Source organism: Poecile atricapillus, chromosome 14 (genome assembly GCF_030490865.1).
Source record: "Poecile atricapillus isolate bPoeAtr1 chromosome 14, bPoeAtr1.hap1, whole genome shotgun sequence".
Taxonomy (NCBI): Eukaryota; Metazoa; Chordata; class Aves; order Passeriformes; family Paridae; genus Poecile; species Poecile atricapillus.
In genome coordinates, this window is record NC_081262.1 from 11,596,070 (window position 1) to 11,620,620 (window position 24,551).

The window sequence follows — 24,551 nt, forward strand, 5'->3', positions numbered from 1 at the left end:
GCAATCCTGAATTAGCACATCTTCATGCAACCAGCACTCCAGCTTCTCTGTGGTCAGTGTTGTCCTCCCCAAGGGCTTGCTTGCCAGCTGCACCCTGGGCCATGCGTTATTGTGGGCTCTCTCTCCTGTGTCCTGCTTCCTCCACTGCATCACCAGCGGTCCAGCTGAGTCCTGTGACCTGGCACAGTGACAGCTGTCCAGCATGGGTCTTGTCCTTGAGTTCTGACCCTGAAATCACGTAGAGAACAACATGCCCATAACACAGATCTTCACTGGAAAACAAACACCCCGTCCCAGTGTTGTAGATGAAACAAGAACTCCGGATTATGATAATCCATGGTTCAGAATGAAAGAGGTGTTTTATTTGGCAGGACAATGGAGTACATCTGGTATAAGTGGATGTAAACAAATCTGCAGATCCTTTTTCCTTGTGTAAAACCACTTCCCCAGAAGGTGTGTTCAGGCAGTAACAGAAGGGCTATAAAGGGACCCCAAGATGCTCTTACCCTCACCTGATCTGGACATGGCTGTGCAGAGTTTCCTGCAGTACGTGGGCTCCAGCTCACTGCTCTGCTTGGCAGCAGGGCTTTTTGCTCTCCTTTGCTTTCTCTCCAGCTCCAAGAAGTCAGTTTGCAATTTGCCCCCTGGGCCACGACCTCTTCCTCTGCTCGGGAACCTGAATGTGGTGGACCTGAGAAAGCCGTTCCAGTCGCTGACAGAGGTAGGGGCTGAGCGAGCAGGCAGGGGGCAAATGTGCAATTCCTGAAACGAGAAATGCAGCTGGGGAAATACAAATGTGGTTGTGTTTGCTTTGTGTAGAGAGCAGCAATGAGATATGTGGCACACAGGCAGGCTGGCGGAACGACTTTACCTTCAGAGGTGCACACATGCACACTTGCATTTGGTATGTGAATATAATACACACACTCCTTTCTTCATGCACACTCAAGTGTAGACCACCCACCCCATGCAATCTACTCCAAATTGTTGGTGTTTTGAACCTTTCAGAGGCTGCAGGTAAAAGACTTGAGCTGAGCCAGGCTGCTGCCTTCAAGAGATGTCTCACTGCCACCAGACCTCTAGGAAGGATGGCTGGATGGAAGGGATGCAGCAAGAAAAGGTCCCATCCCCACAGCAGAGAGAAAGAGGATATGCATAGTGTCCTGTGCACACTTTTTTCCAAAATTAATTACATCTCTGCAATGCAAAGAAAACCACAACTCTGCTTCCCCAGGCCTCCCCCTGCACACACTGCCCAAGGTGGCTGAGGACTTGATGCGTGGATTTTATATGTCTATCAAAACAAACTACTTTTGCTTACACAGCTCCATGGATACTTATATTTCTAAAAGACAGGCCAAAAAAAAAAAAAAAAAGACTTAAATATTAAAAAGCCAGCGGCAATGTTTGTCTCAGAAAGTGTCTGCTGTGTTCCCATAGGGAGCTGGGGACAATTCAGTGGGAATTCAGATTTGATCTGGTTGCTGTAGAGACAATTGAGGTGCTGTGAGGGATCTGTGACATGCCTGTGTGCCTGCTGGACACTACGGTGGGGGAAAGCTGGTCCCCAGAGAGCTCCTTCAGCCACTTGAACATCTGCAGTGAGAGGGCAGGGCAGACACTGCAATCCTCCAGTCAGCTTTAGAAGAAAGGGCATCCTGTGTTGCCAAAGTACAGAATTCCTACAGCAGACACACAGTGCTCATCTGCCTTGATTTATGGGGCAGAGAATTGTGTAGTGATTAGTTCTGATGGGCTTCTGGTCCTGAGCTGCCATCTGATCCCGGGTATGTTTGAAGATGTTGATATGAAACTATTTATGGACTATTTTTGGCAGTACTGGGGGATTTTATGGTACAAAAGTCATATGACAGCACCAGACTGATTTCCTATAATCTACCAAGAAGCTTTATTTGGGCTTTCAGGCCTGCCACATTGTACTGCTGAGTAAAACCAGAGCGGATGCCAGGAAGCACTAATGCAAGGAGATGGCCAAAGGAAGGCTCAGAGGCAGCTGTGATTCCCTGCCCCTGGCTCTGCCACACACTCTGTGAGCTGCCAGGGATGAAAGAACCAGTGCTAATGTTATCTCCCAAGCCGTCAAACCACTGTTTGATGAAAACAAATTCAATTTGTCTGGCATAATAACAGGAGCTGCTTCTAATCTGAAATTCAATTTGTGGAATCTATCTAATGCATAGAAAATGGTAACCCAGGCACATCAGAAACAAGAAGACATTTGGAGTGGATGGCTTGCAGTGTGTTTAAACGAAGCCTAAAATACCAAGTGAATGATTAGCTTGTCAAAGCCACCTTTCAGGGTAACAGATGATTCATTTTTAATTTGCTATAAAAGCCTAATGCTCCTGTGACATTATCTACCAGAATATGCTTCCTAGTTGGATTCAGTTTCTGGTGGCCAGCAAATAATTCTGTGATGACTGCAACACTACCCACCTTGCCATAATTAGAGACAAGTGCTGTCCTGAAAGAAAGAGTTATTGTCTGGCTTTGTTTTTGCAGTGTTTGTGGCTTCAGCCTCAAAGGTGTGTGCATGCCTGCTTGCCTCAGGTCACCAGCACTACAATAACCAAGCCTGCCTGCTACAGCATTCTCCAACCAGCCTCCCAAGGTGGTATTGCTGGCCTGTTACTGCAGAACACCACAGGAATGCAATGGCACTCTACTGACTCCCCTGATAGGAGCAGTGATAGCAGACACCTTGTTGTGCAAACAGGGTGCAAGCAGAGATGCTGGCAATCGATAGCTGTTGCTCACTACTTGAATTACAGCAGCACCTGGAGACATCAGGCAGGGATGGGAGGCTCCTTTTGGTCTAGAAACCTCCTAGAATGGCCAGTACTAGTGTTTTGAGTCCAGATCTGGCTTTGAATGAACATATTTATTCACCTTGACAGCTCTCCAAGATATATGGCAATGTCTTCACGGTGCATTTTGGACCCAGGAAGGTCGTGGTACTGGCTGGATATGAAACCATCAAGGATGCCCTTTTAAATCATGCTGAAGAGTTTGGAGAAAGGGCAGAAATACCCATATTTAGGAAAATGACACAAGGAAATGGTAACTGACCTTTTGCTTGGATAAGTTTTGTCTCTGTTCATTATATTCTCACAGCAGAGAGTACTGTCCTCTTACAGATCACTTTTTGTGATCTCAGGAGGTACCAGTGTGTACGAACATTTATGAACCACAGGTGCCATAAGGATGTTACACCTTATTTTAGGCATAGCATTCAGCCATGGAGAGCTATGGAAAACCATGAGAAGATTTACCTTGTCCACACTGCGAGATTTCGGAATGGGAAAGAGAACCCTTGAGGTCCGAATCCTGGAGGAAGTAAATTCCCTGATCAAATATTTTGAATCCTATCATGGTGAGTGTCAAGTCTTTCATCCAGAGACAGAGAACAGGTCTAGCAGAACAATAAAGATTAATGAAAGTTTAACTTTGAGTAAATGGTATCTTTGGTTAAAGTTCAGCATAGGGTGCAATTGAACCAAGGCCTTAAAACACTGAAACAGAGCTCCCTGCTATGAATCCTGGGTGGGGAATGAGTTTTCTTTGGGAGCTCAGGACTATATTTCCATAAGAACCTGACTGAAATGAACATAGTCATTTTGTCATTTGTTTTCATTGCTTGAAATTCAGGGAAACCATTTGACACAAAAATGATACTCAACAATGCTGTATCCAATGTCATCTGCTCTATATTGTTTGGAAAGAGATTTGAATATGATGATCCAGTATTTCTAACTTTGCTGAAGCTGATAAATCAAAATACTAAGCTGCTGGGCTCCCCTATGGTGCAGGTAAGAGCTTAATTTTATGTTTTAGCTCTTTGTTCTTTGGGGGATATCCAGTTTCCAGCACTTGTTCTCCTGGCCTCCCACATCTTGCTCCTTGAGAACAAGAACAGTATCAGTCAGTCAGCCTGTACAGAACAAATCTGTGGTTCTGTATCTGCAATGCACAGATTCCCAGACTCCTGCACTTAGTCAGTGCAGCTTATTAGTAAAAGAAAAAAACCAAAACAACAAAGTCTTGAGGAAAGGAACTTTACCCTCTTTGAAGAGCAGAAGCACAATTCCAAACCTGCCTCCTTGAATTACAGAAAGAACATGCTATTTCTGCAGGAATCCAGAGCTCCTTGGACTGTTGAACGGGGGGAACTGCAGCCTGAAATGTCAGGGCATAGGACAAGGGACCAGCAGTGTGATTTGGGATACCAGTATGTATTTAAAAATATCAATTAACAGTAAAACTTCTCTTGCTCCACAGTTATATAACTTCTACCCATCCCTTGGATTTCTGTCTGGAGCTTCCAAGACTGTGCTACAAAATATCAGTGAACTGAATGCTTTTCTCCAGAAGCTCTTCCAGGAGCACAAAGAGGAGCTTAATGAAAATGACTTAACAGGCTTTGTTGATGCCTTTCTGGTGAAGCAAAAAAAGGTACTTTAAAGCTGAGTCCCAGTGTCTTTCTGTTCCCTTAGCTCTGACTTATTCTTAGGACTGGCCATCTGTCAGGGACTGGGAGTGAGTGGAAAGAGAAGAACTGCAGAATTTATCAAAGCTCATACACTGAGCTGTGCTGGATTCGCTCATGGCCCCACTGGAACTGCTGGTTAAAGGGATTTAGTTGTTGAGACATCCCATGAGGGTGAAATAAGCTCCCACTCAGCACACATAAGGAGGAGATCATCCCAAATCATCCTGCAGGAATGGTACAGTGATAAACTGTCTTGTAGTAAATAAATTCCAATTTATTGGAATTACTTCTAATATCTAAACTTGGGGATTACACATATGCTTGGGACAAGACAAATTCCACACAGCATAGGCCCTAATGCCAAAAGACAAAATGTTTAGTTTTCCAGCACATATAAGTCACAGAAAGCTAAAATGCAGATAAAAATGGTGGCAACACAGTCACATATGGGTACCACTTGCTGTATTACCCACATGTTTTGAAGGAGTCAAAGAAACCACACACCGCATTCAGCAATGGAAACCTGATGTTTTCAACTCTGGACCTCTTTGCTGCTGGGACTGAGACTACATCCACAACTGTGCGCTGGGGGCTGCTTCTGATGATGAAATACCCAGAAATTCAGAGTAAGGAGGACAAGTCTCTTGTACAATTTATTGTTGCATGCTTACGGCTTTGGTTGTGGAAGGGAGTGGAACCCATTCAGTGCTGCCTAGAGTAATTATTTTGAGTGCTCTGTAAGAGATAGCAACTGTTGACTTTACAAAGGAATTTTATTCATCTGGATTGCAATAAACCAGCCCAGCCAAGTGGGGGAGGCTAAGGGGCAGCCTACAGTCACAGTGGAGCTCCCCCATCATTATTCACCTGCAGGCTATGGGCTTACGTCACTTAAGGTCTCCTCAGGAGCTGATTCTGATCTGGTTTCTGTTGAAGGTTATGGGGTAACAAAGGTGTGTAATGAGAGCCAGGCATGAGATGGACTGTAGTGACTCCATTCAAGCTGCCTTAGCTCAACAACAAACCTGAAAGAACCACACCATCCCCTGACTTACCCACTTCTGCCCTTCCCAGACATTTACAGTTTTCCCTTTTCTTCATCTCTGCCAAACTGGTAGCCATTTCAGTTGCAAGATGAGATTGTTATCAGCTTCTTAATACCTTTCTCCCTCCAAGGAAAGATTCAGGAAGAAATGAGCCATGTCATTGAACCAGGAGAGCTGCCTAAGTTGGAGGACCGGAAAAAAATGCCTTATACAGAAGCAGTAATACATGAAATACAAAGGTTTGCCAATATTGTCCCCATGGGCGTATCACGATCGACTCCCAGCGATGTGAATTTCCGAGGCTATGTGATTCCTAAGGTGAGCTCTGAGGCTGGCAGCTTATGCTGCACAGATTCCTCACAGCTTTCTTTAAAGCAGATGAAGAAACAAATAACTAAAGACACAGTGATGTATAGTTTAATCTGTGCTGTGACCCTTTGTCTTGGATCCAGGATAATTATTATAAACATACAATGGATTGTGGTATGGTACAGTTGTTTGAATCATGATTAACCAGAGATTTAATTAAATCTCACTGCTTTGAATCTTATATTTCAAATGTGGAACCTCTACCCCAGTACATTTGTTGAAGGATCTGACTTTGTAAGAGAGGAATGTTTTGTGGTCCAAGAAATAAAATAGCAGCTACTGAAAACAGAGCCACGATGGGGCAGGGAAGCATTCCCCAGTTCTACTTGTCACCTGGGTCAAGTAGGAGAGTGGTCTCCCCTTCCATGAGTTTCTTTGGTCCCTTTCAGGATACTGAGATTATTCCACTGCTGACCTCTGCTCTGAATGATGAGTTACACTGGAAAACCCCAGATCAGTTCAACCCTTCCCATTTCCTGGATGCCAATGGGAACTTCATTAGGAGAGAAGCATTTATTCCATTCTCCATAGGTAAGAGGGGTGTGGATGCAAGGCTAATGGCAGTTCCCCCTGATTTCAGGAAAGCCAGGGACACAGAACAGAGGGTAAGGGATTTCTGGTCATTTCTCCTATCCACCACTGCTGTAGGTAACCACCTCTTCTTTGGGAGAGATGGGAGACACAGATTTACTCACAGTCACTGAACAATTTTCATATATCTACAGACTTCTGTGTAGTTTGAGACCAAATCAGTAGCACCTCTAATGTACAGAAAGAAGGAAGGAGAGATTTCCTACCTCAGCAGCCTGCTCTTCCAGAGTGTACCTCCAGTTTAGAAAGTCTCAGACATCAACATTAATAGTTACAGTGCTGATCATTGACTTCTTCCCTGGTTGTTTTCAGGACGAAGGGCTTGCCTTGGTGAAGGACTGGCCAAAATGGAGCTGTTCCTCTTCTTTTCGGGCTTGCTCCGCAAATTTGTTTTCCAACCTCCTCCAGGAGTGGATAAGTCAGACCTGGATCTCACTGCTGATGTTGGCTTTACCCTGACTCCCATGCCTCACCTGGTTTGTGCTGTGCCCTGTGAATGATCAAACAGCACAGCATTAGAGTAGTGAACACTTAGTGAACACTCAAGCTTTAAAGCAAATCTAGCAACAGTGGGGAAAAGCTGTCCCTGGGCTTTAGGGGAAGGAAGACACCAGGCATTGTTACTTTCTCTCATTCATGACATTCTCTACAACAGCTCTTGCAATGGCTGTATAATGCAAACCCTTTGGACAGCTCTGAGTTCTGCTCTCAGGAACTATGATTCATTCCTGGAACATCAGAGATGCTGTTTTCAGGACACTCTGAAAGAGTGAAATGCCTTCAGACCTCCTCTGTAGATGTAACCATCAGAGCTCTCCCCTGACAGCCTCTATGGGGAATTTCTCAGCCCAAAGTCCAAGCCCTATAGCAGAGCTGATCAATGGCCCAGCTGGAGACAAGAGACACTCAAAGGATCTGGAAAGCTCCTCAGGATGGTTGTTCAGCTGAGCCTCAGACTGAGCTTCCATTGTGCGATACAACCTGCCTTATCTTTATTACAGAGTCCCAGACACAAGGGTGTAACATGGGCTGATGCCAAGACCCAGGGAAGGGACAATTATCAGAAAACATCTGAGTGGTTTGGGAAGTGGGTTCTTTCCAACTCACACCGGGCACTTTATGCTGAGCAGCCCATTTATGATGGGGCCAATGGAGCAGCTTTCTGTTTCTGCTAAGAGAGGCATTTCTACCACTCCCTCACCTCTCCTGGCTTCATGCTGGCTCTGGAACTTGTCCAATCCCTTATCAGGCCATCTTAGATCCCTAAACTGGCAGAAAATGAGCAGCCATGGCAAGGGAAGAGTTTCTGAATCAGCGTGGCTGCAGAGATACGAGGCAGTGTGAGGGCAGTGGAGCTGGGGCTGGGCAGCAGGACTGCCACACTCCACCAGAGAGCTGGGAGAGACTCAGCCCCCTGCTCCACTGGCACCTCAGGAGCTGTGCTTGCTCTGTACATCTTCTGTACCCTTCACAGAGAGAAAGGATCCTTCAGGGGACGAATCAGCTGCCATAAGGTTGTCATTTCTCACTCTCTGCACTGACTACAGGGGAGCCATCATCCACAGGCTCTTAATTCCAAACTTCAGTCTCAATCACCAGGTGTGCTGTGATGAATAGGGACAGTATTGTCCATTTGACTGAAAATGGGGCAGTTATGGTAAACCTACAGCAGAAAACTAAAGTTACTGTTATCTAAAGCTGAGCTGTGCTGCAAATGGAAGTAAAGGATCGAAAAAGAATATGAAGGGATGACAAAATACAGCAGCCCCCAGCCAAGACACTGACTCTCCTCACTAGCTTCAGTTCACACAACTAAAGGCAGCACTCTAACAGTGATTCTGCACCTTCCACTTGTGCTGGCATTGCACTTGGTCAGGGGCTGTACCACCAGCTCCAGCTCCTGGGCACAGCTCAGGGAGTGCTCAGCAAGCTCTGTGACAAGGAAGCCTCTGCTGCTGCGCTTGCTTACGTTTGTTTTGCTGTTGCTCTATTTGCAGTCTAACTACTGCAAGCCTGACCTTTTCACCCACTTAATCATTAAATATTTTGTTCTGCTGCTGTTGATCTATCTGGTGTGACAGTATGAAGTTGATTTCAGGTCAAACTGATAAAGCTGGGCTGCACCACCTCCAATACTCCTGCACGAGAGGGGTGAGCACAGGGATCCGTGGGCAGCCTGCAGCCAGGACATGTTCAGCAGCACAAAGAGTGAGCAATACTCACAGCCACAAACATCTCAAAGGAAATAGGTGGACTTCTAGCTCCAGAAAATCCCAGCTGCTGTGTGAGGTAGGACATGGCTCTCTGATGTGGCCCCTTTCAGTGATTCCTGTGTCTCTTGCCTGTGCTTACAAGGAACCCATCACAGTAAAAGCCCACAGGAGTTGTCCGAGGCTGCAGTCTGGGATGCACTGCTGGTCAAGAATGGGGCTGGCAGGAAAGGAACAGAGATTTTGGGGGATTTAGGTTAAAGGATGCAGGGCTGGTGCTTTAGTGGCCCAGGCTGGCTGGCTGGCAGTGGTGTGGTTTACCTTTAGGTGGCTGATACCCAATGCTCCATGCCCTCACCAGTACCACCCGGGTGACAAGCGGTGGCTGAATGCCACGTGGGCATGAGGGATGGAGGACAACTGGGCCATGAGCACCCTGAGGGGCCTGGCTGCCCCAGGAATGCTCCCAGAGCAGTGTCAGTGCCTGGTGCTTTGTGCTCGGCTCTGTGTGCTCAGGCAGGGCAGCACGTAGCAGCGCGGCTCCGGAGCGAAACACGTACCAGACACATTAGTGAGACAGGAATTTCTTGTCATCGCAAGACTTTTACTTACCTTTGTCATTTTAATGCATTGCACTCAGAGCCTGCGTTGAAAAAAAACCACAATACACTCCCCCTGGCTTTTCAGAGATAATTTAAGTCTCTTTCTGAAAGGCCTTTATATAAGTTCAGAGGCTCCCAGGGCAAGGATGAAATACCAGGAGAGCAGCAGCAGCACATAACTTTTGCCCTGCAGGGTGCTGCTGGTCCAAGAAAACCCTGAAGGAACAAACATTTTGCCCAGGCACAGAGCATGTGCCATTGCAAGTTCTCATCACAGTGCCCACGTTCTGCATCCTGTGCCAGCTGTGATCCTTCCTGCCTGTCTTCACAGCCCCTCTGCCTCTTAGCTCATGGAGCAGGCAGGGCTGAGTCATCCTAGGCATGCTGTGGGGGAAACCATTGCCTCCAGCCCATTTCTTGGAAACTAATAAAAAATAAATCCCAGAAATGTTGCGACACACTGCCTGCTTCTGCTTCTGGGTGGCTGTTGTGCTGCAACATCTCCACACCACGCAGGCAGCTCCGCTGAGTGCCCAGCAGCTGTTTGCTCCAGGACCCTGCTGACCATGCCCCACTTTGGATCACATCCACCTCCTTCCTTGCCTTCTTTGCATTTACAAGGCTGAGGGCCCATATTTGCTAAATAATGGCCTTTATATGATCTAACCTTTGGACAAATGTACCTTTGGCCTTGTGCTTCCTCATCATGTAAGACAGCCCTTTCTTCCCTGAATGATTTTATTCCTTTGGCTGGTTATGCCAAACTTCCTCCTGAAAACCACTATTCAACCAGGTAGACCTCAATTATTTTCTACAAGGCTTAAGCCTTTATGAGGGATGCAAGCTCCAGGTATTTAGTATCTTTGACTTAAAACCACTCCATTCTCCTGTCTTGTTCCCCTTCTGGAGCCTGCCAGGTCAGCTGGTTTCATTAACTTCACTAACTTCTTCCCTCTATCCCTTAGAACCTGCTCTTGCAAAATGAAGTCCTCTCAGAAGCTTCAAATATAATTTTTCCTTTCAGTTGCCCTCATGAATCCACTCACAGTCACTTGATCCAAGCTAATTTTCCGTGGCTAGCTATTACATGTCTTCTACCTCAGACACAAAGTCTGAAATCACATCCCTCCCAGGCAGTTCAGAGCTGACTTTATGAAGAAGTTTATGGGCTACAACCCCCCAGGGGTAGTTGGGCTTTACCATTATTAACAACCTTTGATCTCCACTTGACATCAAGAAAGCTAAAGTCTCCTGTAACAATACTGATTTTTGTCTCTAGTAACATGGAGACCTCAAATCCTACCTAAACCTGAATCTGGAGGTTCTAATAGGATTCCAAGAACCTTTTCATTTCCCTGTGTCAGCAGAGTGCTTGGAGGGTCACAGCACTGCTAATGAAGGACCTTGAGGTCTCAGGGAGGAGGAGGTGATAGAGGAATGCCAAGCACCTTTTCCCATGTATATGTTCTTGCACACACATGCATGGGTTTGTAATTTGAAACTCTCTTTACTTCTGGACAGGCTTTGCAAACTGCTTAGACCACATTCTCTGAGGTGTTTAAAGAGGGTGGAGTATGCAGTATTTATTTAGGTACTCTACAAACCTTAATAAGAATTGAGTGCTTGTAGCAATTGCAGAGAGCAAACAGAAAGCCAGCTGGCAGAAACTGAACAGTGCCACTGCAATTTTATTGCTTCTAACCCCAAAAACCAGATTATTACTAAAAAAAAATGTCTTTTTTAATTTCATTTCTCTCTGATCCTGCATTAGTTTGTCTGCTGTGTGCAGCAGTATTATTAGCTGTAGCCTATTTTTCAACTGGCTATAAAAATCCAGCTTTTAAATTACCTCCTGGTCCAACTCCTCTTCCGATCATTGGTAACCTGCACTTGGTGGATCTTAGAAGGCAAGATAAATCACTAATGAAGGTAGGACAAAAAAACCCCTAACCCAGACCCTCATAGATTTTAAAGCTGCCTGGGATGTATCAGTAAGAACTTTTTGTCTTTTTTAATTCAAACTGAATTGTAAAGGTGTGAAAATTGCTTTATAATATCTTTCTGGGCTTCTTCTAGTCAATGTCTGTGTTGATGCAATGTAATTTAGGAGCAATCAACCATTAAAAAAAGACCTCTGGGTAATATGGGATTTCTTCATGTAATTGTGATGATGTACATGAAGTCTATAATGCTTTTGGGATTTGAAATATTAATTTGACAGCTTGGACACCCAGAAATCTTTTAAAGCATTAGGATATAACTAACATGAATTAAATTGCTTCCCTCCCCTAAGCCCCGGAGATGTGGCAAGAGGAATTCCACAATGCAGTGACCCCAAAAGTGCCGCGGAGAGGGTCAAATCCAGACGCTCCATTGCAGAATCCCTTTCCCTCTTGATGAATGGGATCCACATTAAAGTCTAGTGCAAGGGAGAGATGGGAGAGCTGTGCTGGGGACCCAGATTGAACACCCTGTGAGCTGTACACTCACCTGTAATTGAGCCAGCTTACCCCACTGACGGTGGCGGTCAGTCCCTGCCGCAGGACGAGGCGTTCCCGCCTGGCTGGTGGCACTGACCCACGCTGGGGTCACTGGGACAGTGACCCCACAGGCAGGGGGTTCAGAGCCAGCTGTCCACGGCTCCTGTGACACCAGCACTCGGCAAATCGGGCTGTGCTGCGGGAGCAGGGGGTTCCTGCTGCCGTGGGGTGAGGCCCCAGCACCTGGAGCTGTTACGGGCAATGTCAGGGCTGGGGTCAGTTTACCCAGCAGGGCTGGGCAGATGCTGCTGCAGCCTCTGAACGGCGCTTTGGAATTACCTCCGCGTGCCTTTGTCCCTTGCTAGGCTGTGCTTGGTATTGCCTGTGTTTGCCTTTGCTTTGGGATTTCTCCAGAGGGGTTATCCCTCCATCTCACCCCACAGAGAGCAAAGAATGGTGTTTGCACTAAGCAGCTGGCACCGACTGGGGTTTGTTGGGTGGGCACCTTCTTTGTCCTGTGAAAGAGACACTGCTGCCCCAGTCTAGGGCAGGATGCAGGAGTGCTTTAGTACACCAGGAACATCAGACCAAAGCTTTCCTCTGTGACAGCATCAGTATTTGCACTGAACTATCTTCTCTTCTTGGTCTTTCTCCAGTTTGCCAATTTTAGCTGCCATTTGAGGTCCAGTCTTTAGACGGGTCTTTTAGGTTTTCATTTATTTTCTCCTTAACAGCAAAACCAGATTAGTGATGCACTGATGGGGGTGGGGGCTCCTTCATGGCAAGATGCCTGAATTCCATACAGATGCCAGTGAGGCATCTGTACAAAACACCTCGTGTTTGACCATGATGAGCTCTGGCTCACAGGTTCCCTTCTGCAGGTAGTGGCTCTGCAGCCATTCCCAGCAGGATGCCTGGATAAAAAATGTCCTTTCAGACAGCAAGAGGTGCTGTTCCCTGCATGTTCCCTCCCTTCCTGACTGTCACAGCTTGCCTCTTTTTTCAGCTTGCAGAAAAATACGGCCCCATCTTCACCCTCCACTTTGGGTTCCAGAAAGTTGTGGTCCTGACCGGGTACGAAGTTGTGCGAGAGGCGCTTGTGAACTACACAGAGGAGTTTGTAGACAGACCATCCATCCCAATATTTGACCAAATTCAGAATGGAAACGGTACTAGAGGGGGGTGGGAGGGATGACGCTGTCGTTTAGTGTCTGTGATGATGATGATGATGATGACGATGATGATGATGATGAGGCACAGCCTAACTGCATCCCTAGAGCCCAGCTTTTAAACATCCCCTTGGGCCCTCCTGAAGCCAAGTGACAGCAAACATTTGGCTCTCCTTGCATGCAATGACTCCTGGCCTTCCATCATTTCTGCTGACACAGTTGCAGCCATATCCAAAAAGTTGAGGGGTGGGAGGAGTGGTATTTTTGAAGGCACTCTGGTAATTCTGGGGTTAATCTCTGTGAGATGTCAGTGTGAGTGGCTTGCTGTCACATCCGTGTTTATGAACCCTCTGCTGGTTTCCAGGAGACTTTGGACTACCTGGCTTGGCTGTTGGGAGCTGTGGGGTTTTTCCCTTTCTCCTGCTGCCTTTGTTGTGTCAGTTCCCACACCTTTGCCTCCTCACAAAAGTTCTCAGGTTGATCAGCCTGAAACGGGTTCAGGCAGAAGCAAGAGGCTGAGGCTGGAAATTCACCCCCACAAATAATCCCATGTTTTTTTCCAAGGTTACTTTCCACCCCTGACTATTTCAGAGGACTTTTTGCTTTGTCCATCCTCTGCTTCATGTGAGGCTTTAGCTGGGAGAACCAAAAGGCAGCTTGATATGCTGGTCACAGGCTGAAGCTGGGATTAGAATTAGAAATTAAATTAGCCAGCTGTAATATCAATAGATGAATTTTTCGCTACATAAATAAAAGGAATCAATGAGGAGAAAGGTATTTTTTAGAGCTAATTTACATGTAAAACATCCCTGTGGGAGACAATCAGTATTGCATCGTGAGTCCTTTCACATTCACCTTCTCAGCCCAAGTCTGAGGCACTTAGAGGTGACCCAAAGATGGAAGTTTTCACGGGCTGTTGAGCAATAATGGCCACAAATTTTTCCATGAAACATTTTTTTCTTCAGAAATGCCGATTTTTTGACTGTGAAGATGCTCTCAGAAAAGGAACGATCCAGATGAAATTGCATAAATTAAAGAAAAATTAAAAATTGTGAAGTTTAGAAATTTGCTTTGACATTTTTGGAGCAAAAAGTTTTGTTATCCAAATTAAAACTACACTGCTTTAAAACAGAAAAGCAAACATATTTAAAAGCCTCACAGCCACGATGAAGATGTGAAGTGCTGGCATCCAGCTTTTCAAATGACCACAATCTGAGATAGTTTTTGGATTATTGACCTGACTTTTTCTTTACAGAACTCTGATGGGATGAAATACCCATCCCTACTTGGAGGTGCTAGAGATCATCATGGCATGAGCTCAGAAACCTCCACAAAAATGTCAGCATTTTTGCCACTGCTGGGAATCTCCATAAAACAGTTTAGGGTTGAGGAGACTGAATTATCCCATCCCATACAGATAAATTACCTTTGTGACTAAAATAGGATGAAGGGAGAAGCTTCAGAGACACAAGGTGCTGGAGGCACTGGACTTGCAACCAGCAGGGTCAAAAATGTCTCATGACTGACTCAAACCAACATCTCCCCCCAGTTCTACAGCCAACCCATACTGGTCTGAAAGCCACACCTGCCCACCTGCCACTCAGGAGAGGACTGGGGTAACTGTGCTGGGAGGGAGCTTGCCTTTCCCAAGCTACAGGCTCAGTGAGAATGGAGCTGAGAGGATACAGGGATGAGGCACACAGAAAGGGCAGACCTGTAGTCCCTAAATCCGTGTGAAAACAGGCAGCAGAAACACCTGTGGAGCTCCCTGCTCACCCTGTGCCCTGTTTGGTTTGGTGTGGGGGGCTCCTCCGTGCCTGAGCCCAGCACGTTTCTCACGGGCTGCCCAGGTCTGTTCTTCTCCATCGGGGAGCTGTGGAGGACAACGCGCAGATTCACCGTCTCCAGCATGCGCAACCTTGGCATGGGGAAACAAATGATAGAAGGCAGAATCTTTGAGGAGCTTCACTTCCTCATCGAGATGATCAAATCCTTCAAAGGTGAGCTGGGGATGATGGCAGGGCTCTCCAGCCTCGAGTGTGTCACAGCTGCTTCACGTCTCACAGCTTTCCCATCCTGCTCCCGCTGCAGGGGAACCTTTCAACCTGCCGTCCTTCAACTGCGCTCCCATCAACGTCACCTTCATCATGCTCTTTGGGGACAGGTTTGACTACAAGGACCCAACATTTCTCACTCTCTTAAGACTCATAGATGAAGTTATGATTCTTCTGGGATCCCCAAATTTAAATGTAAGTAATCTATCCCACAGATGTAAAATTTTTTTACACTGGCACGTGAGCCACTCCAACAATAGGATTTACTTCAGCAGTTTTCAAATGCTCAGAACCAGCCAGTACACCTAAAACATGACAGTTTTCCACATGCCACTTTGGTGGCACCATCTGCTTCAGATCCCCCTTGCCTACTTTCCTTTTGGCCCATCCTGCACATTTGTGTGGAGCTAAAATGAGAGCTGAGCTATGGTTACTTTAGCTTATGAAATTACCTGGGAAGTCCCTGGGATGCTGAGATACTAAAGACAAAACTCAGCTGATACATTGGCCCTTAGGAAAAAGCTGTTTCAGCATGTGCCCAGGTGATTCTGTATGATTCTGTGTGGTATTTCTGCAGGCCTAATGCGTCTCTTTTTTAATCTCTCATTAGTATTTCAATTTCTACCCGTTCCTTGGATTTCTTTTCAAAACCCACAAGATTATGCTCAAGAAAATCGAAGATGTGCGTGCCATTTTAAGGCAATACATGAAGGCAAGCAGGGAGGATATCAATGAGAACAGTGTGAGGAGCTACATCGATGCACTGATATTCAAGCAACAAGAGGTATTGCACTGCTTAGCTCTGTTGGCTGTTTGCAATGTCTCCTTTGATTTTCTAGCTAAATGAGTTGCTGAGTCTTGATTTCAGTCATGTCATGTAAATCTATTGAAATCCATGCTGTTACTCCAGTGGTAATTAAATCAGATGCCAGGCTCTTACAATTGGTATATTTTTCTATCAAAATTAAGATACAAAAGCTACTCTCAATCCACTCCTGAAATAGTAGCACTAATAATGTGAGATCAACTACTTGCTCCTAGTAGAAAATGCATGAATTCACATGAAAGCTGACTCTGCTTTTCTTTTTATGAAAACAAATCAATTAATCATTGATACAGTTGCTCCATCAAGATGAATGATCCCCTTAAAGTACTTGAATGATAAATCATCAGTACAAGTCCTAACCCTGCTCTGCATCTTACTTAGCAGAGGCTTGGCAGTTTCACACATCAGTTGATTTCATTCAATACAAAATATTTGGGCTCTGGGCTTTTCCTTCTTTCCAGCTGGATCCAGGCTGACCTTAGGCACTAAGTATTCTACTCAGCTATGTGAAGGAGGAGTTAGCACAGTACTAAAGCCCAGGCAGATATTGCCTGAAAGGCGATTTTGAGCATAGCTGGGGATTCAAACCTGGCCTTGAGCAGGAGGAGGAGTACCTCAGAGGTAGGATTAGCTGAATCTGCTTCTGTTCAGGGCAGAGACCGGCTCCTTCCAAACCTGCAAGACTGAATCTCCAGGTTTCAGCCTGCTTTCAGGGGAGATGGGTGTTGAACCAAAACTCCCCTCCAAACCTTCTATCTGTGGTTCTCCATATCTGGTGGATGCTGTGCATTCAATATCAGGTGTATTTTATCACCCACTTCACAAACACAAGACCACAGACAGCTGTGCTTAGGTTTTGCAGCATTTCCTGAGCTTGCTGAATACTCAGACTGATGGCTTTATGACTTTTCTTACCTCTGTGTTTTTCAAGGAGAAGAACAAGAAAGACAGCCTCTTCCATGATGACAACTTAATGGCATCCATACTTGACCTGGTCATGGCTGGAACAGAGACCATTGCCACCACACTCCAGTGGTCCATCCTGCTCATGATGAAGTACCCAGAGATTCAAAGTGAGCAGCTTTTACCTACTCCATCCATGGCAAGGCTGAAATGGGGAAGGAAGAGGCCTGGGCTCAGATCCACAGCAGCTCTTTTGCCTTGAGAGCTGAATCCTCGCTCTCCTCTGTGATGAACCCCTAATGTAACTAAATGTTGATCAAAGTCACAATAAAATAGCCCCTTTGACTTGCTAGGAGAGAGGATGAATGGAGGTCAGAGTATGATGCTGAGGAAGCAACCCACCCACATGCCTGAATTAACCAAAGAGCAGGGAAACCCATACTGCTGCTTTAAAAATCCTCTCTCTCTCTCTCTTCAAACTCTGGAAAAATAGGGGTTTTTCCCCCTCTCCCAAACCAAATCCGAGGAGGAAGTTGGCTTCCTTGCTGGGACACATCCCTTTTGTTTGTTCCTTCCAGAAAAGGTTCAGGAGGAGATTGGGAGAACGGTCAAAGCTGGGAGCTGGGCCACTTATGAGGACAGGAAGAGCATGCCCTACACCAACGCGGTGCTGCACGAAGTGCAGAGGTTCATCACCCTCCTGCCACACGTGCCCCGCTGCACTGCTGTTGACACCCACTTCAGAGGCTACTTCCTTCCCAAGGTAGGTATCTGCTCCCCCCCAGGAACACAAAACCCTCCCCAGATCCACCAGCGCCACTGGAGAGTGGTTTAGTTAGAGGGAATTACAGGACAGAGTCCCAAACCGTTCCCAGAAGAGTTTCTATATTGAGCCCAGAGTGTGCCATAGGACTCAGTCCAGTCCCTCTCATGCTCAGGACTTCCTCACTCCATGAGCAGTGCTGGTTCACCTCCTTGCTGCCATCTGCACAATGAAGTATCTGCCAGAGAATTTGTAGGATCTTACCTTCCACTTGAGGTTTTCGCAGCACCATGTGGGGTTTGGCTTCAATCCTTGGCACTAGTGGGAAAATCTCACTGATTTCTCTCTGCTGGATGATGGGATAAAACCCTCATGGTCTCCACCTACTCCAGATGGAGAAAATCTCCTGGGACACCAAAGTCTGTGTGAGAAAATGAACCAAAACAGCACTTAGCGATCTCTTGTGCCTTTGTGTACTTTTCTTCCAGGGTATAATTGTAATCCCATCCCTTACCTCAGTGCTGCTGGATAAAACACAATGGGAGACACCACATGAGTTCAACCCCAACCACTTTCTTGATGCTGAAGGGAATTTTGTAAAGAAAGGAGCTTTCCTGCCCTTCTCCACAGGTAACTAAAGGGAGGACCTGCACAGGTGGCAGAGCCATTTCATTACAATACACATTAATGAGGTCTTCATGTCTAAATACTGCCCTTAACTCAGTCAATAAGCAACCAGACAACTGAATGGAATCAATTGTTCTGCATCTGGGCAAATGGCTGCTCTGACAGCACAGCTCTCCCACTGCTAAATATAGCACAAAGAAGGGTAGTAAAGAAGAAACACGCTCTTATCTGAAAGAGGTATGTGAGGATAAATTCCACAGGAAAAGTGAGTATCAAACTATTCCACTTTGGAAAGAGGTAGCATTCTTCTATCAGGCTGCTTTCCAAAAGAAAGGGTTAAAGATGCTGAGAGGGTTGGAAGAGCTAAAGAGAGAAGAGGGCACACCATAAATGTGTAATAAACCTGTGAAATGGCTGTAGCCTGTGACAGGCAGGAACCTTCAGCAACACAGGCCCCTCTACTCCAAAATGCTTTAGTGCATTTCAAGGTTTCCCTCCTGCTCCCATTGCAACATCTCAGATGCTAATGTGCCCATGGCAAACATTCCAGTTGGATTTTTCCATGAGGTAAACACTCTGCTTTCACCCGCAGGGCGGCGGAACTGCATCGGAGAAAGCCTGGCCAAGATGGAGCTGTTTGTCTTCTTTGTGGGCTTGCTCCAAACATTCACTTTCCGACCCCAGCCGGGAGTTTCAGAGTCTGACTTGGACCTCACCGTCCCCCAAACGACTTTCACATTAAGGCCTCAGCCTCAGGCAACGTGTGCTGTGCTGAGGGAATAACCACGGCCTTGGCCCAGAGCCTCGGGGTCCAAGAGCCCAACTTTGCTCAAACTCTCCATCCCCCCATCCTGCCACACCATCACATCCCCTTCCCACCATCTCCATCCACTGCCCCTCACTGCTCCATCCCCCCAGGGCTGCTCTTTGCTCCTGTGCTGTGGGGGAGATGCAAAGGCAAACCCTGGTGCTCACAATCACACCCCACCTCTCAAGACAGACCATGCACGGAGCTGGTGAAGGGACCAGGCTGCTGCTCTGGTGGAGGGGATGCAGCCCATGAGCAGCAGGGACAACACCAGGCACCCAGGATCACCACGGTGCTGTCACAGAAATCTGCTCGGAATTCTGAGGAGGAACAAACCACGGTTTGCTGGAGGCCGCAGAAAGACGCCATGGATCACACATCCATAGACACCTCCCGAGCTTTTCCACAGCTCACAGCAAAATCCTACCTGGATTGCACCTGCCAGGCAGCCAAGCCAAACCCAGAGTGAAAAATCTGATCAGTTCATGTGACTTGAGGACTCAGTCACTTCTGCCCTGGAACAGTGTCCTGGGAGATGCCCCAGAGTCTGCAAACCTCTTCAGATAAGCAAGTGCTGCTACTGAGCTCAACACTGCTCCCCAGTCAGAACAAAACAGGAGCTGCATTTCTAAGTTTGCAATTTAAATCATGAGGCCACATGAGATTTGCACCAGCATCTAGTCATAAAGGGCTAATGATACAGAAAAATAAACTATACCCACTGGTAGCTTTATGCATCTCTGTCCTTCCTGACCTTGTTAAAGAGCAGCAAAGATCGTTCCCTCTCTTCAGATATCCTGGTTAATGTTAAGAGCCTTCACCAGCAGTCATTCTGGTGTTTGGGATGGTCTGGCCTTTGGAGCCAGCCATCCAATTCCCCTGCAAATGCAGTCTAATTTCACAGTGCTTGTTTTGCACACACACATGCACAGAGAAGGGATCAGGGATAAATGAGAGCTGGTTTTGGTTGGCTTCCTTTCCTCTGTAGCTCAGCCTGCCTGTTGTCCCTATCTGTGGCACTCTTACATGCCATCACATTCACAGCCTTACTCCAGCTGACAGAGAGCTGGGGCAATTTTCCATCCACTTATCTGCCTGTGACTTCCCACTCCTCCACATGCATTTTCTTATCATGTGCTTTATCATATTGTTTGTTTCCCCTTCATGGGAATCCAATAAAGTTTTAATCCCATGTCGTCATTACATTTCCTACACCTGGCACCCAACATTGCAGCACACAGAAATGCAACCACCATGAAAGGCTGGTCCTGAGCCCAGAGTGACAACAAATATCAAGTTAGATGTATCTCATGGGTGAGAAGTTCTGCATATGCTCATCCTAGCAAACACCAGCTCAACCACAGGCCCTCCATACCTGCAGGGTGCTTTCACCAGGGCAAATTCCTCAGCTATGGGCTGTGAGTCAGCCCTGGGGACTGCCTCAGTTCTTCACTTCAATGCCTCTTACTTGCAGAGGCTGAATTAAAGATTTCCACCACAGCCTCCCTGATGCTGGTGCTGACCCTCTGCTTTGGATGGGAGGGCAAGGAGAGACAGGTAAAGCAACTGGGAGCAAACCATGTATCAACTCTGTGAAGGAAGTCTTGGTCTTGCTGAAATAAAAATAAGGATTTTTGCCTTTGGCTTCAGAAAGGCCAGGACTGTTCCTGTTTTAAACCCTCCAAAAATAGTGTGAACTCTAAAGTTAGATAAGGCAGAAGTGCAGTGCTCTAAGAAGCAGCACTGAACTGGGCTCAACTTTGCACAAATTCACTTGTGGAACCTCAGACCTGCCCCCTTCCCATGGGCTCTCAGGTTCTTGGCTTTGAAGTAGAGAGATGGATTCCTTTCTCCATGGCACAGCAGCCTTTGGAGCTGCAAACATCCAACAAAAACAGGTTCCTTTGATTCCTTTGAAAAATGCATCCTACTTGTGCCTGTGTCAGCAGATGGGTAGAAGTGATCCCTCCCCAGCACACTGAATTACACCACTGAATATATCTCCATAAAATAAAGTGCCTGTCTCCTGTTTATTTGCTCAGCCAAGCGATGGCAGAACATTGATTGTGACTCAGCTATCTATTTACCTAGCAGTAAACATTGGCTCTCAGAGGTGGAAATACCATTTCCACATTCCACAGTGCCCCTGAAGGTCTTCCCTGTAGCTGCAAAACATGTTTGTGCTTTGCAACTCTCACCTGGATCGAAGGCAAACACCTTGGGGCAGGACAGGTGCCTTGATGTTTGGAGTCAGATCTGAACAACCCCAACCCCAACCCACCTTGTGGCTCACGGTGCTGGCAGCTGTCCCATGGCCCACCTGCCACCCCCAGGGCTGTGTGATGCTGGGACCAGGGGCTGCTGCCCTGAGAGGGACAAGGATTGCAGCAACTCCACCTGCAGCCCCTCTGCACTGGCCACAGCAACGAGCATCGCACACAATCCAATTTCTACTTTATTTTTGCCACGAGATGGCACCACGATCCCTCTGAGTCACAGCCAGCCCTGCCCTGTGGTCCTTTCAGGGCTAGAACGCCCTGCCAGCACAAATTTGGGCTGGGGAAGGAGTCAGAACTAAGTCTTTAGGGTTTATGCCCCCCCAGTCCAACTGCACTCACCTGCTGCCAGGCTGGGTGCAAAGATATTCATTTCCCATTAACCTGCAAGAATCAGGTGGCGTGCAGGGAATGGCTGGGGTTAAATTCACCTGGCAACTCCCATTTTCCCCATTTTCTCTGGCAGCACAGGGGTGAGCAGAGGGATCCCTGCCGTTCCCCACAGCACAACCATGCTCTGCTGTAGCGTGTGTGGATGTTGCAAGCTTCTGGCCTGCCCACTCGGCATTCCTCCCTTTGGGCTGTGTCTGGCAGCCAACTTCTTCCTCTGGAGAACCAATTCCTGGGCTTGCACCTGCCAATAATGCCCTTTGCTACTGAAGATACCCAGTTCACTGGAATTACTGGCTAATGTGTGACCTGGCCCTAATCCAGCAGGGTGGAGGAAGCCCAGAGGTGCAATGTAGTGTCCAAAAAACCACATGGATACAGCACTTGAGGACATGGCTTAGTGGTGAACATGGTGGTGCTGGGTTGATGGTTAGACTTGATTATCTTCAAAGTCTTTTCCAACCTAAACAATTCTGTGATTAAGCTACAGCAGCTGTTGGCTGCTCCCCAGTGATGAAGCAGAGGAAAGGTGTGGGCCAGGCTCCCCTGCTGCCCAGCTGCTCTCTCCTTGCCCCCAGCGAGGCAGAGGCAGTGTCCTGGCAGCTCAGAGGCAGCACTGCTCCGCAGGGCACAAACAGCAGAGAGTGACGAGAGGAAGGAACAGGCTCCAGGTTATGAAGAGTGAGCTCTAGGAAAAGGGAAGTGTGCCTTACCCTGAAGTCATGCTGCCACTGGACTGGACTCAGAGGAGATGAGGGATTAGGAAACTGGCTCTTCCCCACCAAAAGCCCTGTGCTTGAGGCTTGCTCACTCCTGGTGCTGTTTGGCCCTGAGGATCACTGGTGTGCTGCACCCCCTTCACCTGGAGAGCAGCAACCCCTGGGGGTGGAGCAGCCTTTAGAGGGGGGGTCAGCTGAGGGGCACCAGGGAACCTGTGGCACGAGAGTGACCAATGTCCACACCTCATGGATCACTGCATTGGGAAATGCCATCTCCAAGGTAGGGAAGCAGGCAGGGCCAAGAACTCAATCTCTGTGTTAACCTTTCCTGCAGGGCAAAGGACAGGCACAGTGGTAAAACACCCATGAACCCCAACTCCTGCTGAATGCTGGCTGGAATACCCCAGGACAGGAGGTCTGCAGCCCTGGGGTACAGAACAACCTCTCAGGTGCTTTCATCTTGAATGGCAGCGTTCAGTGCCTGGATGGAGGTGGAGAGCATCCAGATTTTGGATTCTCCGGCCTACATGAGAGCCTAATAAGCTTTTACAGGTGAGCATCACTTAGAAAGTGACTGCAGGACACTTCAGCACACTGAAAGCAAAGAAAAACCTTACTTTGAATCTGAGGGTCCCTCAGCAGCAGCAGGATGGCCCCATTGCAGTGCTGTGGATGCTCTTTGAGTGCCAGCCACAACAAGGGGAGCGCAGGAGCATCATGGTCTGCATAAAGAAAACATGTATTGCTTTTATTAGGGATATATGAAGAAAAAAAAAGCACTTTTAGCATAACAAGAGAGATCTAGGACAGGTAACCCGGGCTCCAGAGATATTACAGAGGGATGCAGGCAAGTGACAAGTTGCATCACATTGACATTTCAGTACAGAATTTCTTCAGTTTTCAGAAGAAATATTTACACAGTTGAGATTTTTGCAGCCCCAAAATGAACCAATTGCACAAATTAAACCATTTTTCAACACCACATGACATTTATCTGCTCTAGGCAGTGGTTGTAGGACCAGCTCAGGACTTCCAACCTCTACCTGTGGATCCTGAGAAAGCAGAAATGTGATGAGAGGTGCAGAAAAATACCTAAGTGAGGGAGCTGGAATTTGTCTGTGTGTGTGTGCCAGGCCCTTCTATGAGCCACAGGAGAGTCATGAAGATTCAGGACACCGCTGACACATCAGCTCCACTGTTCCTGCTGCTGGTGGGAAACACCTTCCCCAGTCACACTGCCCGGCCCAAGAATGCGGATGCAAACACTTGGAGAAAAAGGGCAAACACAGGCTGATCCAGACTCCCACACAACAGCTCCTGTTGTGAAATCCACCACGTGGGAGCTGGTGAGGGGTTTACATAAATGCCATCGGAATTTCTGCATCTCTAACTCTGCTGCCTCCTCCCATGCCCGTAGGGAGGGATGTCTCTGCCTGGAGAGTGCTGGAAAAGTGACATTGCCTCGCTCTCCAGCAAGGAATGGACTGTAGCTGACAGCTGGTGACAATGTTTTTCTGGTTTTTCCTTCAGGATGAAGTATTGAGCATACTAAAATAGGAGGATGATTACCCAAAATTTGAATATTTCTGTACAGTTGCAGAGCGTGTTCATTAGACAATAATCTCATCAGCACCTCTGAATAAGGTACAGCACTAGGAATCATCATATCATCATATCACATCAATACCTCTTGTTTGAATACCAGAGCATCAGTGTAGCTCATCAGGTTGTTCTCATTAATACTCCCTTTCCTTTGCTTGAGGCATTTCTTTATGATCCCACTCACCTCATCTACCTTTTTCAACATCATCTTGGGAGGTTGGAGGAGAAATCCAAGGAATGGGTAGGAATTAAACAACTAAAAAGAAAACATAAAAATTAAACTCACCCATTACCTTGTAACACTCAAGTGTCTTAATGGAGGAATCATTTACATGAGCAACCACATGATGTGGCTGGAGTCTCTTTTTTGGTAACTAAAAAATTTTAATGTATAAAAGAGCCTCCTCTTAGTTAAAATTCTCTACAGAAATGAATGGGGCCTATCAGACTTGTCTAGATAGAGCCTATAAACATGAATTAAATTAAGAGAAAGTGGTAGTAAACTCATGAAACAATGAAATTACATTTTTAAAGAGGTAATAAAGCAAAAAAAGATAAAGCATTTCACAAAGAAATCTCCAAATGTTTAGTAAGCCAAAACACTTC

The 24,551-nt window shown here is 46.8% G+C and overlaps 2 protein-coding genes and 1 long non-coding RNA gene across 3 annotated transcripts; 2 read left to right on the forward strand and 1 right to left on the reverse strand.

Moving 5' to 3' along the window:
* The first annotated feature begins 364 nt into the window (after window positions 1–364).
* Window positions 365–8,558, forward strand: LOC131584650 (cytochrome P450 2K1-like). Its single transcript, XM_058849989.1, has 9 exons — window positions 365–721; window positions 2,919–3,081; window positions 3,245–3,394; window positions 3,670–3,830; window positions 4,300–4,473; window positions 4,995–5,136; window positions 5,687–5,874; window positions 6,315–6,456; window positions 6,829–8,558. Exons 1-9 carry the CDS (start codon window positions 497–499, stop codon window positions 7,014–7,016), a joined length of 1,533 nt encoding a protein of 510 aa, XP_058705972.1. The 5' UTR covers window positions 365–496; the 3' UTR covers window positions 7,017–8,558.
* Window positions 6,916–24,202, reverse strand: LOC131584652 (uncharacterized). Its single transcript, XR_009278777.1, has 3 exons — window positions 24,130–24,202; window positions 22,961–23,065; window positions 6,916–7,006 (listed from the first exon to the last, which is right to left on the reverse strand). It is a non-coding gene; the product is annotated as an uncharacterized LOC131584652 (long non-coding RNA).
* LOC131584651 (cytochrome P450 2W1-like) lies at window positions 10,962–19,332 on the forward strand. Its single transcript, XM_058849990.1, has 9 exons — window positions 10,962–11,257; window positions 12,815–12,977; window positions 14,828–14,977; window positions 15,069–15,226; window positions 15,642–15,815; window positions 16,789–16,930; window positions 17,339–17,523; window positions 18,012–18,153; window positions 18,743–19,332. The coding sequence occupies exons 1-9, from the start codon at window positions 11,060–11,062 to the stop codon at window positions 18,931–18,933; spliced, it is 1,503 nt and encodes a 500-aa protein (XP_058705973.1). The 5' UTR covers window positions 10,962–11,059; the 3' UTR covers window positions 18,934–19,332.
* Window positions 24,203–24,551: the final 349 nt, after the last annotated feature.

Bases quoted from the DNA above. Each gene is read 5' to 3' on its own strand.
- LOC131584650 (XM_058849989.1), top strand. From the start codon at position 497: ATGCTCTTACCCTCACCTGATCTGGACATGGCTGTGCAGAGTTTCCTG. The intron at 3,082-3,244 runs GTAACTGACCTT...ACCTTATTTTAG, and splicing joins GAAAATGACACAAGGAAATG to GCATAGCATTCAGCCATGGA. The intron at 5,137-5,686 runs GTAAGGAGGACA...TCTCCCTCCAAG, and splicing joins GAAATACCCAGAAATTCAGA to GAAAGATTCAGGAAGAAATG.
- LOC131584651 (XM_058849990.1), top strand. From the start codon at position 11,060: ATGTCTTTTTTAATTTCATTTCTCTCTGATCCTGCATTAGTTTGTCTG. The intron at 11,258-12,814 runs GTAGGACAAAAA...CTCTTTTTTCAG, and splicing joins AAGATAAATCACTAATGAAG to CTTGCAGAAAAATACGGCCC. The intron at 16,931-17,338 runs GTGAGCAGCTTT...TGTTCCTTCCAG, and splicing joins GAAGTACCCAGAGATTCAAA to AAAAGGTTCAGGAGGAGATT.